Source organism: Rhea pennata, chromosome 4, assembly GCF_028389875.1.
Source record: "Rhea pennata isolate bPtePen1 chromosome 4, bPtePen1.pri, whole genome shotgun sequence".
Taxonomy (NCBI): domain Eukaryota; kingdom Metazoa; phylum Chordata; class Aves; order Rheiformes; family Rheidae; genus Rhea; species Rhea pennata.
In genome coordinates, this window is record NC_084666.1 from 25,974,480 (window position 1) to 25,992,621 (window position 18,142).

The following is an 18,142-nucleotide window of genomic DNA, read 5'->3' on the forward strand; positions in this document are numbered from 1 at the left end:
AGAGAAAAAGAAAGATTAAGTTGCATATCAAAACCAAAAGAACTTGTTATCTGCCTTTAAGTCATTGGAGCAATTACAAGTTATACCAGTGTACATGTCAGGCCAAGTTCTGTGAAAACTAGCATAGATGTTGAGTTTACTATCATATTGCCAATGCAAGTGTTAATTGCAGTGAAGTTATAAGTACATCTGTGTTTTGGTGGGAGTAACATCCTGTTCTGTGAATTTTCTAGAAGATGGCTTTGACTTTGGCTGTATCACACTAGATAATAAGACCAGTTGCTGCTCTGATAACCAGCACTTGATTACTTGGAATTTATCAGTGTCATTTGTTTTGTAACAGGTAAACAAAAACATAAACCAGTGCTGTTAATAGTGTGATCTTTGTCAGTTTCTTTTGTGGGATACCCTTAAGTTATCTGTGGTGATGCTTTAAATAACAATTCTGTTCAACCCCAACTCCATCAGGGCTTTATTCTATCACAACTGACCATATATCCGTGGTCCTAGGTTAGTCTTGGAGAAGCAGAAGTGTGGATTATATTCTGAGGAGCCATCAAAGACCTTTCTTTTAACAGAAGGCAATGATTAATTAGCAGTTAATTATCTTCTTTTATTCTGAATTTTCCTGTGCTTGATATGGTACCTTCCTTGTAGGGTTAGTAAGGGGTTGCAGCAGTCTGCTCCCTGAGCAGCAGTGTGTAGATGCTGCTTTCCTTGCAAACAAGTGCAGAGGATAGTATTTTCATTTTCAGCTGTGCATGCTTTTTATGAATGTTAACACCTTTGCCAATGTGAAGAACAAGAGTATGGTGAGATATTTAACAGGAAAATAAACTTTAAAATCAGAAATGATCATAAAGATGCAGAACTAGACCATCAGCTGTAGTTAGAGCAATGCTGAGTTTAGTTTTCACAAGAGTAGAAAAGTAACAGGGAAGAAGTAAGAATGGAAGGGGAAAAACAAGAGAAAAGCTGAAGAGTTTAGCTTTATGTAATGAAGCTAATTATATTATATATATACACACATATATATTTATATAGTTTTATAAAGAGGTATGGAAATCCAACTTGGGTGCTCTGTTGCTTTCAGAAACCTCAAATCTCCACTCATGTGGCTCTGTTATTATCTGCACAGTACTTAAGCTTCCTAGCTGAAAATTATTTCAGATCTATTCTGTATTAAAATGTCATTGGAATAGCAACTCATATTGTGGGAAGGTAGAGAAGTAAACATTTATTAAGGTCTATATTGCTCCTGGGCTGCTTGGAGTATTTTCTTTTTAAGCTTTATTTTTTTCTCTTGCTGTGTTATGTTTATGTGTTAGTAGTTTATGGAAAATACCATGTGCAAATCCATAGGATTTTGTCCTGATGTATGTTTACTTGCGTGTGCAAAGACTTCGTATAGCATACGGTATTTTTAATTCATCATTTTAGTATTTTTGGATTTGCCCTTTTTTTTATTTTGGAAACTTGATCAAATGCATAGCATTTTGAAACAGTGGATATTCTAGTGTTGTCCATTAGAATTCCTTTCAATATACTTACTGCCATACAGGTAGGGTCTGTCTAAAGCACATTGAAACCACTGGGAATCTTTCCATTGACAATAAGCTTTAGACTGATGCTTTTATAGGCAAGGATTTACTAAAGGGGGGTGGCAATGTGAAGTTCACGTAAAGCACACATGTGTGAAGTCTAATATATCTGTCAGCATTTTGACAATTATGTAATTATGTAATTATGTAAAATACATAGGAATATTCAAACCTTAGAAACTACAGTTATAGCATCAAGCATTAGTTTAGCTTGTGTTTCTTCAGCATCCAGTGGTCCTATTCACTTTCTTTAAACATTGCTGTCTGGGGCAGAGGCAAGCCCTATTGCTGTAGCTGACTTAACACTATGGCTTCATTGATGTATATACATCCTGTGGATCAATGTTGTATACACTTACAGCAGCTAAATGATTACTAATAAATAATATAATATTTTGGGCCCTATTTTTTCCATTTGAATATTTCTTTCATATGTTTCACAATTTGCCTCTTTCTTATCTCTGCCAGCCCTCTCACTTCTCAGAACATGGGACATATTTGTGAGGGAAAGAGGTTTTTTTTTAAAAAAAACAAACAAAGCTTGCACTGTGTAGGTGTTTCTAATCCCTTGCCATTTTACACCTGAAAAATACTAGTGAAACTGGTTTGGGAGAACTTTATTTCATATACTACTTATAAAGTAGTGTGGGCAAATGAATCAAGCTGCTTTTAAGCTGGTGTTTGATTTGTTCATGAAATTGTATGACAGTGCTGCAGTGGCAGCAGCATAGACTTGATATAGGAAGCCTCCTCCAGTCTCAAGTTCATATACATCTCTCCATATTACTGTTCAGGTAAAAGAGTAGTTGTTTCAATAGTGTATGCATTGTATAGTTACCTCTATCCTCATGGCAAAATAGCTTACAAATCTTAAAATGGTAAGTACTACTATCCTTAGGAATTTTTTCATTATCCAAAGGCTGGAAATTGTGGAAACTTGGTCAGTTGAAATAAATGGGAGTTTCTTCAGTGTTCTAATTTTCAAACTGCTGACCTCTAGTGGCTGGTTTGCAAGTGTGAAACAAGACACAGTAATCGTGCACCTCTCATGTCTATTAACTACAATAGAATTGAACCTCTTCTCTTTTACCCTTTTGAAAAGAATAATGCCTCTTCATGATTTATGGTGCTTTGGCTTCACAAGCTTCTGGTTTATGCATTGATGCTTACAGGAAAGGAGATGAAAGGAAAAACAGATTTATGGTTAGGTTTTCTTTAAAGAAATAATTGCAAGACAAAATGCTTTTTTTTTTATTATTATTATGGGGAAGCTGAAAGATTCTATGCTCTGTGAGAGCATACCAAAATAAAAGTCTTAAGACCTTTATTGTCAAATCCTTGCAATTTTAAAGCACTATCACTGCATTAGCAGAGTCCTCATCCCCCTTTTGCTTAGGATGTTGCTTTTTTATATTTGAAATCTTACCTGCACATGTATGTGTGGGATTTTTTGATAAGAGAACCATAAGCTTTTCATTGCTTTTCCCTACTTAAGCATTAAGTGCAGTGTAATTGATATGGTATGACTAGATGTGCACAGCTGCATGTGTCTTTCCTTTTTCAATATTTGGATTGTAGCTCCATACGTCTGAGTAGATGTTCCTTTAATTTTATTGAGATGTGCAGGTGACTTTCCATTCCCCACTGAGAGAGAGCAAATTCCTTAAAACTCTAATGCCTCACTTCAGGAAAAACAGACTATCAGGTACTTACCGGGAGTGCATGCATTGACATGTTGATCAGAGCTATACTTTGTTCTTGAAGTGAATCCCCTGATCATTCTCACTTACCATGAAACCAAACTGAAAGATGTGCCCCAGGCATGCTTGTAATGTGCTTCATTCCCTAATAGGGGTATAACCTTCCAAACTATGGAGACATGCAGTTCCTGAAGTGTTCCTAGTGCTAAATAAAGAGCCAAATGGTTCTCTCTGCTTCCATGTTTCCTGTCAATCTCCAGCACCCAGAGTCTATTCAATCTTTCTCCTACTTTGATATTCTTTCCCATCTTTGTCTGTCTATTTTCTGATACTCTTTGCCATCACTAAACTCTCTCTTCTGTAGCCCCACTCCCCTTTGCTGTACTCTTTTCACCTGATCCTGCAATAGCAATGCCAACCTCAGCCTTGCAGAAGATCTGATGTGGTGTCTCCTGGATTCCTGAGGAAGTGACAACGTTGTAAAGCTGAGCTGCAAGAGAGCTGAAAGTGTCTCCAGCAGCATCAGGATGTTGCTAATCCTGTGACTGCTGCTGGCTTCAGGACAGGTTATCAGTGCTGTCCGGTGCTCAAGGAGCAGGAAATGAATCTGCTGCACAAAATAGAGCTGGTATTCATGTGAATGAACTGCATGTGAATAATGAAAAACACAGACTTCCTGAGGATAACATTCTTATTTCTAGCTTATTTTGATCTTCAGCTCTGTGATCCATGAAATATTTCTAGACCTCAGGTAGTATGTGATTATACAGACTTAATTTTGTGCTTATGCGTTCTTAGAAAAATGCTTCATGAGAGAGAACTTAAATATTTTGGCTGCAAAACTTAAAGTTTATCTGGAATTATTGGATATTTTATGCTTTGTGTTTTTTAAACTATTGGTAAGTATTTCTGATGTTAACACTGCAGAATTATAAAAGGCACAAAACCCAAATAGACTCCTTCTGTTAAAAAATAAAATAAAAAAAATGACATGTTGAATGCAAGGTGTGCACAACAGGATGTTCTAGGAATTGCAAACAGCAATTTTAAACTATTTTAAGTCATTAACTCTTGTGGGTATTGTGAGAACATGCAAGTGTCTTCAATTGTATGAACTTAATCTTTAAAGCATTTGGAGATTTAAAAATATTCAAATTAGCTTTACATTGTATCAGTTCTCAAATAAGTCACACTAAAATGCCTCACTGTATATTATCCTTTACATATGCATTGTAAATTTCATTCTGAGCAGTAACCTTGGAAAAATCACTAGGAAATTCGGCTGTAGCTTCAGTAATCAAGTCAGTTACCCTTTACTTTAAATAAATGAGAATTAGGAAAAAGTAATTGACTTTTTGAAGGTCTGTATTTTGTCTTTCAATTCAGACACCTGCTTTTACTTAGAACTGCTTATATATTGATATTTTTTTCAAAATTCTCCACAAAGCAAATTCCAAATCATGGAAAGTTATAGTTGCGCAGTCCCTGTACTTCCTGAAGATTTTTGTAACACAAATAAAGCAGCTTAATAACCTTTTAAGATTTTATTTACAAAGAATATGCTTCATGCAACAGCAAGGTTTTAAGCCTTTTTCACTAAAGGAAGTCTGAGACAACAACTCTTGCCTGATGAGGTGGAGCAATAAACTAAAATCTTAATGTGACTGAGAACTGTGATAGGAGTGCCACCAAAGGGAAGGGTAAGCATCCTCACCAATGGTGCTGCAAGGTGGGAATGCGTGGCCTGTCTATGCAGGTAGCTCCAGGTAGTCCTGCACTGCAGCCTGTGTCCTGGGTTTAGGTTGAGCAGAAGCCCTTGCCCAAGCACAGCACTGGTGCTCTTCATGTAGTGTGTAGCTGTGGCATGGAGTTGTGCTGGAACTGCTGAGGAGCTTTGGTCAGGTTTTATTAATGAAGAGTACTGGAATTATTCTGTACTATCAGTTAAAGAATAGGGAAGCCCTGTATGTTAGGGGAAGCTTTCCTTGCTCTTAACACAGGTGATCTCTATTGAAGTGTGTGTGTGTGTGTGTGTGTGTGTATTTGTGTTTGTTTTTTTTAAATGTTATCAGGTGAGAGGGTACAACTGGAATGTGAATGAGTTTGCATCTCATGAAATATTTTAAAGCAGGCTTAAAATGGCTACTGAATAATCATTATTTACAATAAAATGTTAGGATGCAATTCTGAATATACTGAATTGCAATGTTGCTTTATTTCTAATGTTGCTTTGTTATTATTAATAATGAGGAAAAAAGCTTACCCATTCACTATGGCTATATAGTTTCCTCTGCTGTAAGCGGAAAACCTTAGTATAGTTTGTATGTGTTATAAATAGTGGGGAGCTTTCAATATAATAAGGTTAATGTTCAATGTTAGTGACTGATTAAACTGATGATTGTGATACTGGAAAATAAAGATTTGGGATTTCTGTCTTAAAAGACACTGTAGATGCACGTCATGAAGCATGGGAATTCATTATTGATTACTTCATGCACTTGCCTGTCCTGTGCTGAATAGAGGCCATTTGAGATACTATTACTTGTTCTTTGCCTCCTTCCCCAGGCTTCAGTGTTCATCAACAGAAAGGTTCATGCCGAGCTCTTGATGTAAATTCTGTTTGACCTCCATGCTGGTAACATTTGTTTAATGTTTGTATTATTCCAGCTTTACTGATTTCCTTCCTTATCCATATTTATTGGGATTCATTTGTATACAGGAATATGAAATAATTCAGTGATCCTATCTGGTTTTGGGTAGGAAGTGATAGACCCAAAGAAAAATATTTTTAGAAATAATGCAACAGTTTGCAGAGACTCCTCACGAACTACAACTGTTTCAAGATTCTGTCTATTAGTATTTCAGGTATCTTTACGTACAGAAAAGAAACATAAAGGAACTTGAAAGAAAGGAAATTAGTTAACCTTAATTTATTGCTAGGCCTTTGCCAAAATAACAAACATCAGTTGTATGTTACACTCCAACTGATAATGGGTGAATTAACTCCACCTTTGCTACTTTACAACTTGCTTTTAATTTAGTGTTTAACTCTCTAGCTGTACTTAGTGTTCAGCATCTGTTTCACTACTACCCATTCACCTCGTATAGCTGTGCTTGGGCTATGGACAAGATAAGTGTTAATTATTTTGTGCAAGTATTTTACTTTAATCTGCCTCCATCAGCCTTACAGAAACCCTTCATTGGCAAAACTAATCACTAGCTGACTGTTGAAGTTGTGCGCCTTCTTATTAAACCTTGTCCAAAATCTAATCGGGTACGTTAAGGACAAGCACCATAACAATTCCCCTAAACTGTGGACTATCAGATACATCAGTTACCTGAACTCCCTGCCAAGTTAACTTATAGTGACAGCTTGTCAGTCATGTAAATTAATAGCTAAGATATCCTGGAAAAAAACATAAAATTGCCAAAATGCTTTTTATAAAAAGCATGTGTTCCCGTGCCAGTGGGACCAATTATATGCTTAGATTAGGCACATCCATAGGTCCTGGGCCAGAATCTAGATGAAAGGAAGGGAAGGAGGCTTAACAGCAGAGCTGAGAAGGGAGACAAGAAAGCATCACATTTGCTGACAGAAGGAAACGAACTTTTTATTCAGAATGCAGGTTTTGAGGTTTGCTATAATGTGAATAACAGATGTTGTTACACATTTCTGTGAGGCTCAGCGTGTATGTGTACATACAGGGGTATATATATGATCTCCTTGCCATTATCAGCCTACGATGTTCTGAAGGTAGGCATTTTATAAATATATATATATATATATATATATATATATATATATATATATATATGTAATGTATGTATATAAAAGATAGAGTTAGACCAAGCTTAGCTGCGGCTGCGCAACACGCCTCCGGCGCTGAGGCGGCTCTGCGGCGACGCGACGCCAGCAGGGGGGCGGGCCGGGCCGGGCGGCGCTGTGCGCAGGCGCAGCGCGCGCCTCGTGAGTCAGCAGCGGCGGCGGCCGTTGGGCGGCGCGCGCCGCCCTCCACATCCGGGTGCCGCGGCGCCGCCCACCGCCGGGCTCCCCCGTGCCGCCGCCGCCGCCGCCGCGCCTGGGGTCCGGGGGCAGCGGGGGCCGCGCCGCCGCCGCTGGCGCCGGCCTCTCCCATGAGACTCGGCGCCCGCCCGCCGGCCCCTGGCGCGCGGCGGGCAGCGGCCGGGCTCTGCGCGAGGTCGCCGCCATGCTGCCGGCCCTGGCCGCCCAGCGGCGCGGCTGCCGCAGCCTCTACCGGCTGTACGTGCGGTGCCAGGCGGCGCCGCTCCGCCGCGCCTGCCACGGTGAGTCCTGCGGCCTCTCCTTTAGGCCACGGATCCCCGGAAGCTAAAATTCTGGCTGCTTTTACCCCCCTTCATACAGTCGCTCGTGGTTGAATTACAATGAATACGTATAAACATACGTGTGTAACCAAACATATGTATGTGCTGCCTTAAAGAAACTGCTTGTTAACGTCCATTGGCCAGATCTGCATACAGCTCTATTCTCAGCTAGTCTTTTAAGATTGGCAACTGCCTACCGGGGCTGACTTCTTGATTGGCTTTTTACGTATTTATATTGCAACTTACAAAGATGGTGCATAGAATAATCTCAAATCTATGTAAAATACTTTACACATGTAGTGTATTTTCATAGATTACTGCTTTAGTAAGTTGATCTTAAATTACACTCTATGTTAAACAGTTGGTAAGTTATGGTTGGTACAGAGCATATATGGAGTAAAACGAAGGGGTAGTACTGGCTGATATTTCGTAGTAATTCGTGATTGTTCTTTAAAATCAATAGTTTGCTTTTTTTGAGTTTTGATGCAGTATGACTAGAATACAAAATGTGTCAATAAAACAATTTTGTCAAATTGCTTTTTATTATTTTTTTTCTTAAGATCATCTAGATGTATTTGAAAAAAGTGAAAGTGAGACTGTACAGAAAAACCTAACGTGTTAGAATGACTTAAAAATGGATGTTTGAATGGACACAGTGAAAGCATGGTGTCTATTCCCATTTTGAAATCCTAAACATGGGTAAAATAGGCACAGTTCATTACTAAAAGCCAACTTTTTATTGTCTATGTTGATATTTTTTGGAATCACTTTTTCCTCGTATTGAAAATGATTTGTCTGAAACATATCTTTTCGTTTCTCTCTCTCAGGATGGCAGACTTCAATGAAAAGTGGGAGTCTTTCTTATGTTATCCCTTGCAATCGTCTGCCTGTGCAGCTGATGAGCCAAGTGAGAGTTTATACCTCAAATGGTCAGAAAAAAGATGTTGGATCAGAGGATACAAATGTATCAGCCCCTGAAGAAACTGTGCCCAAAGTTGGAACAGGTCTTTGTTTGTTTCAGTTTTCGTAGTGCTAAGACTAAAGTAAAGAGTATTTATGTAAGTGTAAAAATTTAATTAAGTAACAGTTGATGTATTTTTCACTGTTATACTACAGCTGCAGAGCTTCTAATATTTACGGCTTCTGGGCATGCCATATATAAATTTCAAATGTATAAGCAGGGCGGAATGACATTCCTTTAAATATTTTTAGGGTAATAGCGCTTGGTTACGATGATAAAGTGTGCATGTCAGAAGGGATTAGATAATTCAAGAGGTAATAGATGGAATGTATCACTTGTCTTTTACCATTTTGGTTACTCAATTGAACTGTTTTTGTAGCATTGCAGATCTGTTGTGTGAAATGAACTGATGCTAAAGACTAAATGAGTATTAATACTGAGCATTGTGACTTCTTCAGATTAGGCTGGAGATAACTGATGAAGAAGGTTGGGCTGTTTCATCTACCAGAACTCTCTAATCTGTCAGTGGTTACACCTGCAACACTCACAATAAAAATTTGATAAAATGAGGATGACCTGGCCATCCTTGCTCCTTGATGTGCTTGTCAATTTTGTGCTAGTTAGAGGCTTGAGAAATTCAGAGCTGTCTCATCCTCGCTCAATCCCTGTGTTATCTATTTTTTTCAGCTTACTAAATGTAGCACTGCACAGATATGTGTTTGAAAGACTAGTATGCTTAAGAGATGGTAAAGATTCTAAAAATAAGAGTTCTCTTTCTGAGCTCTCTTCTCTAAAACTGAATGATTTACTAAAGAAATTTTTTTTCTCTTTATTGTTAAGGTAGGTTAGCAGGTATTAGTTTTTACTTTTATAGCTTGTAAATTCCTGAGGCTTGCAGCAGTCTTTAAAAGCTAGTAAAAGTAATCATCTGAGAGTATTCCTTTCCTGATGTTTGAAAGTTAAAAGGTAGATATTAAATGTTGTTGTAATACTAACAGATATTGTTTGTGAAATATGAGATGTAGTTGGATTTTTAGAAGAGCATATTCATTGAGACCATTTGTTAGGAAGTCTTGAGCTGACAGTGTTTGCTAGATGGAGAATCTTGCAGAGGCTTCTGCCAGATACATCCAAAGAACACAGAATAACTTGTAATTGTTGATATTTTCATATGCTTAATGTTACAGGTGCTGGTGTTCTTAAACACTGGACATATGAAAACAGAGTTTAGCACTATTGCTTTCATGATTGCCTTAAACTTACATAATTGTTAACTGTCATTAGAAGGGTGTTACCACCTTTTCCCATCCCTATCTGATTATACTGTCATGTGTTGGCATTAACAATTGTTTAGGTTTACTGAGCCTGACATTTTTTTTTTCTTGTTTTGCTGAGTTAGTGTTCAGTTGGATCAGCAAGGTGATCCTATTCGCTGTCTCTGAAATGGTGGGAGAAGAGACACTGCCCTTTGTAGTAGTATGGCTTTGGATCGTACTAGGCCATACTATCCATACTTTGTGGATACCTCATTCATATCCATTCTAGACATATTACTACTTTTGATTTATAAAAAGCATGTTTTTTGATAGGATTATGAGAAGGTTATGTACTTCTTGTAATGACTGCCATGTTCTTCCAGAAACTTTAATCTTTAGCATATTGTAGATCTTTCTTGAAGCTCCATTCCTCTTATCAGTAAATTTAGGGAATGCTTTACTTATTAATGTACTATTGAAAACATTAATGTATTCATCTTGAAAGTACCATTATCTTCAGCCTTTGCTTGTCTGAAGAACAGTAGTCCTGAATCGAAATAGTCTATATTTTTTCTTGTTGATGTAATGTTGTTGTTGTTTTGTCCAGCTTTTAGTCCAAGGTAGTAAAATTCAAAAGAGTGCTTAATGTGATCTCAGTGCTGAGGTATAAATTTTTACTTGTGTGATTTTTTTTTCTCTGAAACTTTCTGACTTTCTCTTTTGTTAAATAGAGTTGGTCTGATATGTTTTAGTGAGATGAAAGTTTGCATGAAGAATTTCTGAAATGCTAGAGAATGACTTGTCACATTTTCACTCATTTTTTTTTCTAAGCAATCTTGGCTGAGGTCTGTTATCATAACGAATGATTGATTGGCTGCCAAATATTTTAAATCTGGTAAGAAATGAATAGAAAAGAAAAGCAAAGGAGTCTTTTTTTAGTGTTGTTCAAATCAAAGAATAACTGATAGGGATCACTGTTTTGTGAAGACAGATTGTTTATAATCCAGCATTTTTTGGTTGTGTGGTAAAATCAGTTTCATAAATTTATAAGTGTTTTTGTTACTGTTATTCTTCTAAGAATGTACACTTGGATTGTCATTACACTTACTTCTCAGTTGCTCTTAAGTGCATAACTAATTGCCGGATGAAAAATATAGTTATGTAGCCAAAGCTTTTGATGCTATCTGGCTGTTGAGTAAATTATGTCACCTGTTAAGCTAAGTGTATCTCATTAAACAACACAAATGTTCTTGAAGAATCTTCAAATTTGGATTATCACTTTCAGCAAGGTTAGTTTTGTTAATGACTGCAGATGCCTGGCAAACCTCCAGAGTTAGCATTAGAGCATAAAAGAAAGGGTATGTTGGTTCTAGGTATCAGAAGTGTAAGGTTACTGTCCTGAAAGCTATGGTGAGATGTGTGAAAGTAGCATACAGTATTTGTCTGAATGATTTACTGACATTTCTAGTTTGTGATTAGAAATCTCAGTTAAATTGCTGGAATTTAAGAATTTCCAAATATTAAGATTCACTTCATAGTACTGTAAATTCTGTTTTACAGAAAAGATACATATTAATACACACATTGTATTGACTTTTTGTTGCATCATACTATTAAACAATTAAAATACTTTGGTTTAACTCTAATTCCAATTTGTGATATGAGTTGTGGATTTTGATTTAAACATTCTGTATTTTAAAAAGCTAGGTTTTTTTGTATGTTAAGAAGCTTCAGCCTCTTATGATTGCATATTGAAAACCGCATGAAATTTTGGTGATGAGCTGTCATAAACTGTCATAATTCATTATATTTTTCATCTAATAATGAATAATATTCATTTTTTTATATATATATATAAAAAATGAATATATATATATATATATGTATATATAATTCCAAACTTTTAAGTGCACAGTTGTTGTCTTATTTAATTTCTGGATCTTTCTGTATTATGTTGCAGGTTTGCACTGTTTTGCAAGCTGTTAGGAATTTACTAATAAATACTAAGTTAGATGTCTTATTATCTAGCTCACATCTTTTGAGTCTTTTAAGTGTTAAAAAAATTGTTAATTGTCACGATGGAAAGCTATATTAAGTTATATTATGCTTTTATCTTGTCAACCTAACTCTTTACTAAAAAAAAAAAAAAAAAGTATTTACACATATGCAATAACTTTTATTTTTATTTTACAGGACAAGATACCAGCAGTGTAGGTCAAAAACAATCTTTTCTGAAAGAGCCAATTCAAGTGAAAGGTAAACAAGTACTTCCTGTGTCATAATTTTAATACTGTCTGCTATTAGTCAGATAAGGTAGGGCTAGTGTAACTATGTGTTCGGATACTTTGATTAAATAAAAAGTTACAGGAATATTGTTAAAAAAAGAAAAAAACCACTTGTGTATCAGTTTGTTCAGTGCCCAGTTGCTTGAAAATGTCTTCTGAAAAATCCAGTATAGCATTAGTCCTCTTAATTGCTCACCCTAGAATGATTGTTTTTTAATTACTTCATTAAGCTGATTAGTTTATGAGGGAAAGACTAATTTGTTTTCTCATCTGTTATCATAGCCCATCCTTCTTGCATATTTTTAGCCATGTCCATTCACCATCTTAGACTAATATGGCTAAACTGAATACTTGATCTTCCCCTACACCGTGTTCTAAATCTTTGTCTTCCTTCTTATTGCTGAGGTAATCTAATCAGTGTTGCTTCTAAATATATTCTGACCACATGAACTGTCTAATCGGAGTCCTGTAATATTTCCATTCATGCCTGCAGTAAATACACTTCTATGCCTTTAGCTACATTATTTAAAAACATAAATGGATAAAATAAAAGGATGGCTTTGTGTTTCTTAATTTATCATGACTTGATTTCTTTCTATCTGTATTTTTAGTTTCTATTTTTTTATTGTGAGAATAATCCTTTAAAAACTCCTGCACTTTGATTGTTCCTAGCATCATGTGTGTGGGGAAAAAAATCACCAGAAAAAAAATAATTTTCTATTACATTCAAAAAAAAAAAAAAAAAAAGAATCTCTGCAATGGTTTCAAAGCTGAACCTCTGCTAATGATTCAGCAGACTATAAATTGTGTCAGAATTCTTTCCTGTCTCTTTCCCAATTTAAAAGAAACATCAAATAATAATAAATGTTACTAGCAAGCTGATGTCAGTATTTCCCTGTGTTTATTTTTTCATATGTTTTTGTCTGCATCCTTTACGTAAATTTCTTTGGGTCTGTTGTCACTTGAAGTATATGCATCTAGAGGGAAAATACAAGGCAGATAAGAGAAATTAGAAACAGTAAGACTGTGAAGTAATTGTAAAAATACATACGTCGTCCTAGTGAAAAGGGCTTTTTGTCTCTTTCTAGATTATAGACACAAAGCAAGAATATTTGTGTTAAGAATTTGATAGTATTTTGAAAGTGGGATTCTAGTCTTCACAAACTGCTGTGACTTAGACACTTACTGCTCCAAATGTTGCTAAAATAATGCAATTATTATTTAATACTACAGGAACACTGATCTTAATCTGTGCTATTTAAGGAGTTGTAATTACATCATCTTATGTGTTTGCATTTGTCTGTGTAAGAGAAGTAGATATATTTTTCTTTTACCATCAATTTTATGCAGGTACTTGAACTTTGGGGTAGAATTGTGGAGATCTGCTACTATGTTAAAATAGTTATAGGTAAATTTCACTGAATGAAAATCCTATATTTCTGAAAGATGGGTTAGAAAGTATTTGATAAATCAAGTTATTTTTTGCTAAGATTAAGATACGTTGTGTATTTTAAATAAGAAAAGGAGAGGAGCGTTCTTCCTGTTTAAAAATGCTCATACAGTGATGTGTATGATGAACTATTTTCTATTTTTTTTGACACTTTTGCTTAAGAGGATTGTGGGATGAATGTGGTTACTCAAATACTTCAAAAACAATTGTTTAAGTTCAAACTGAATGACCGAAATCAGATGATCCTGGTAAATACTGCTATTTGTAACATTTGTGAAGTATCAAACAATGGGTTTTACCTTGAAGCTTTCAAAACTCAGAAATGAGAAAATGTAGAACTCTGTGCAAAATTTTTCTTCAAATTTGTTATGACTCAAGGAAAAGATTTGAATGAAATACAGAAAGGGTTGTGTAAGCTCCTGTGATAGGAAGTTAAAGTCTGTGTTCGTAAGTCATCTTGTCTGCAGAATCTAAGCTTCCTATTTTCGAATATTTTCAGTTCTTATAATATCATATCCTTCAGCAATTGTAACTCTTTTTCCAATCTACTTAACAGTTTTAACAGATGTAAGTTTATGGTGAGGTGAATTTGAAAATTTATTGAAGTTATGTATGTATAGACAAGCAGGGAACAACAGGACGAGTTTGAAATTCCACTCATCCTATTTCTAAATAAGTCTGGTATTCTTTTTATTTCTTGTACGTAAAAGTCTGATGTGATAAGAGTAAGTTTTCTAGATGTGTATAGGATTATAAATAAATAATGTATATTTTAATTGTTATGAATTTCAATATTAAGTGTGGCTGTTTTGAAAGTAATAGTTGAGGAAAAACCATGTTATGCAGCCTATCTCAGTTCTTCATATGATCTAGAAATCAGAAAGCCATTTTTTTAATTCTTTTGTAGAGTAGGCTAAGTACTGGGAAAAAAAAAGTTCTAAGATGCTGTTGTACTTGCTAGAACAAAGGTTTCCAAACTGCTGTACATGAATGCTATCTTAGTAGCCAAACACCATCTCTGATGTTTAGTTGGAGATGTAGCTGACAGCAGCAGTAAGTGTGTGGGAAGTTTGAGGGCCTTGAACTAAAACTTTGTTCGTAAGCAATGTTTGCAGATTCAAAATAGCATTCTTTGCACAGCTAGAGGTGGAGTCCTTCTACTCTTACTTATTTCCACCATCAAGAGCATTCCTTATAATGAAGAAAAGGTTTTCTATCCCAGCTCTCCACTTTAGAGGTAGCATGATATTAGACTGAATTACCTTTTCAAGTTTCTACTGTAGTCTCTGTGAATGACTTAACTGCTTATCTGTTTCTGTTTTTAAGTGAAAGCAGTCCTTAAAAAGAGAGAGTATGGACCAAAATATACACAGAATAACTTCATCACTGGAGTCAGAGCAATAAATGAGTTCTGTCTTAAGTCCAGGTATGGTGTGTTTGAGGTGAAATATAAATTGTGAATGCTTGTATTTGCTTGTATGTGCCTTAAAAGTAGAAACTATTGTAGCGTGGTTTAGCACAGTAACTCTTATAAACACTTTTGCAATATACCTAATCATAACTGGTTAAAGTTGGCTCTGCTTCCTTGATATATTGGATTAAGAACTTGCACTTAGTTTGCGTATCTCCTGAGTGACTTCTTAAAGCAACTTATCTGTATGAATATGACCACGTGTTTATCTTGCAGGCCAAAGGGGGAGTGGGAACACAGACACACAAGTAAGATTAGAATAATGCGATTTTTTTCTTTCACTAAACTGTCCACTTTCTTTAGTGATTTAGACCAGCTGAGGAAAATTAAACGACGAAGCCCCCATGATGACACTGAGACTTTCACTGTGTACTTGAGATCGGACGTAGAGGCAAAGTAAGTACATTTTTATGAAGAAAAATAGTTGCATCATCTAAATGGGTTATATGAGAGAGAGAGAGAGAGAATTTTAAAGTCAGATTTACAATGTAAAAGGGCAATAGTATTTTCTGTTTTCTTTCTGAATGCATTTTATATTCCCATTGTTATAATAATTATATGGTGCATACACAACTGAAGGGTATGTTTTATGTGTCTAAAGATGAAACACTTCTCCCCAAACCTTTTATTCTGCAAAATAGTCTGTACTACTTTATCAGAAAGAATGATGTTCTGTTTTTACAGATTTACAAATGTGTTGTTTCATCAGTTGTAACTTGTATAAATAGAACCATTGTTAAGTTATTTTTACTCTGTGCAGGTCTCTTGAAGTTTGGGGTAGTCCAGAAGCTCTTGCTAGAGAAAGAAAACGACGTAAAGAGGCAGAGATCGAGTACAGAGAAAGTGAGTATAGAGTTTTCAAATAATTTCAAATGTAAACAAAACATGATGGTTAGAAATCCATGAGGTGGTAGACACGTGGTATTTCATTGAGAATACACAAATTTGGAATTATCAATCGCTAATAAGATTTTATAGCACAAGTTTAGCATAACACTTTCCTATCTGAGCAGATGCAGTCTGTTACTGTCTTACACTTTACTATCTTTGTGGTCATTGCTTTTGGATTTCTTTTTTACTCAGAACTTTCAAAATGCTTAAAAGCAACCCAAATCTTGATACTGGATCTTCATTCATTTATTTTTCCTCTGAATGAGTTCAGCCTACCATTGTGCTTTGGAAGGTGGGATGGGTGGGAAATCAACTTTTTGCTTAAAAGTATTGTCATTTGTGCTGGCACTATCAATAAAAATTATCAAACCAGTAGTTTAAAATAGATTTTAGTCAGCTGGGACAGTTAAAATTTCAGGAGAAGCAATATTACTTCAAGATACTTATTCTAATTATTTATCTTAAAATTAGAGGACTTCTAATTTGTGGGAGCAATTCTGCCTCTTAAAAAAAAAAACAAAAAAACACATTAATAAGAAGGCTAGAGCTGTAGGCACTTATGAGGATGCCTGTAAGTATTTATACTGATTGGGCAGCTAGTAGTTTTTAAATTTTCAGTGACTATCAAAGTAATTATCAGACCTCTTGCCAAAAAGCAAAAATAAAAAATTATTGCTCATGGTAAGGGCATACTGAAACATTATGTATTTGAAGTGGTAACTTCCCTTCATACAGACTAGTATTGCCTTTATGCTTTTACTGGACTGGCTCTTTTAATCTAATTAAAATATTGTGTGTGTGTTGTGTTATATAAAACACAGGTGTTATGTTTGTATAGTATTGTAGAAGAGGATCTAGCACTACAGCATCTAGATACTGTAGTATACCAATGTATATTTGTGAGTTACTAGGCGTAAGGAGTGAATGGAAGAACTATTGCAGATGAGAGACTTGCATTGAAAGTTATTCTAGACTCCTCTCCCCCCCCCCCCCCCCAATACTGATGGCACGAAGGGGCTGGCTGGCAGAGTGGGGGAATCTCAGGACTTGGTGTTATACAGGTTTTTTTTGGATGCATTGACATTGAAGGATTGCCATAATGGTGTGTTTTGAGGTTGTTCCTCCCCTGGGCATGTCATCCTATTTTGGGAGAAATGCTGATGATGTGTACGATCATAACAGATAGTATTTTGTGTTTACACAAAATACCAAAAAATGTGTATTTCTAATTAACAATAGAAGAGGAATTTTTCCCAGAAGGAGATCCCTTCAAGAGATTTTAATTTGATAGGACCATCTAGCTTTACCAGTAAGCAGGACCATCTAGCTTTAACGTAAGCAGATTGTTAGCTACTGTATAAAGAAAATCAACTTAAATTCCTTAAACTACTGCAATTGCTAGTAAGTATTCATGGTGATAATTTTGCACTGCAGATCTATTTAGAAACCAAAGGCTGTTGAAGGAGTACAAGGAGTTTTTTGGAAATACTAAGGTAAGAGTTGTTTTAAAGTTTTTTGACTAGAAAAATAACATAAGATGTACTGTGATACCTTTTGAAGGAAAGAACTAAAATAATTGCATAAGCGTAAGTAACTTGAAATTCTTATAAAGTTTATTTTTACTGTAATATATTAGATGTATCTCTGTAAAGCAGTGGTTAATGTTATTAGCCCAGTTTAAATGGGTTCCCACTGTGGAAGTGCAAATCACTGGTAAGTTTTTGTCAATTGTCGTCTTTGTCAAAATCACAGCTATATCTGAGATTCTACCTGTAGCCATAATATACAATTAAGAGGTAAATAAATATTTTAACATGATGTTGTTATACCTTAACATAATATAAGGTATAATAAATATGTTGTTAATTAGAAAAATTGAAATACTTCTCTTAGAAAGTTGTTAAGACTTTGTTCTCTATGCTCAACATTACTATTTGCCCTTAAGCAGACCCGTTCCTTGGATCCAAGTGTTTTGTTTTGGCAGACTGATTTCTTCCATCTTCCTACTGCACAGCTTGCTGTTATCCTTGTGGTTGCAGTGGCCACTGCTGGAGGCTTTTTTGGTTATTTATCCTTTTTTGTAGCCATCCATTCATAATAACATATAAGGTCCAACAGCGAACTGGGAGAGCAATCAGTAGTAAAGTAGGCTTCAAGGACTAACTTTTTTTGCAATAATGTAA

General features: G+C 35.6%; 1 protein-coding gene across 2 annotated transcripts in view; it reads left to right on the forward strand.

Annotated features, from left to right (window-relative positions):
• The first annotated feature begins 7,494 nt into the window (after window positions 1-7,494).
• SLC30A9 (solute carrier family 30 member 9) overlaps window positions 7,495-18,142 on the forward strand; it is a 34,859-nt gene continuing 24,211 nt past the window's right edge. Inside the window, exons 1-7 of one of the 2 annotated variants that reach the window (XM_062575506.1) lie at window positions 7,495-7,606; window positions 8,473-8,649; window positions 12,056-12,118; window positions 14,924-15,023; window positions 15,372-15,464; window positions 15,829-15,911; window positions 17,394-17,452. In XM_062575506.1, coding sequence (XP_062431490.1) covers window positions 7,510-7,606; window positions 8,473-8,649; window positions 12,056-12,118; window positions 14,924-15,023; window positions 15,372-15,464; window positions 15,829-15,911; window positions 17,394-17,452 — 672 coding nt within the window. In that variant the 5' untranslated portion in view covers window positions 7,495-7,509. The remainder of the gene's footprint in view (window positions 7,607-8,472; window positions 8,650-12,055; window positions 12,119-14,923; window positions 15,024-15,371; window positions 15,465-15,828; window positions 15,912-17,393; window positions 17,453-18,142) is intronic. The other variant, XM_062575504.1, reaches the window with a different exon arrangement.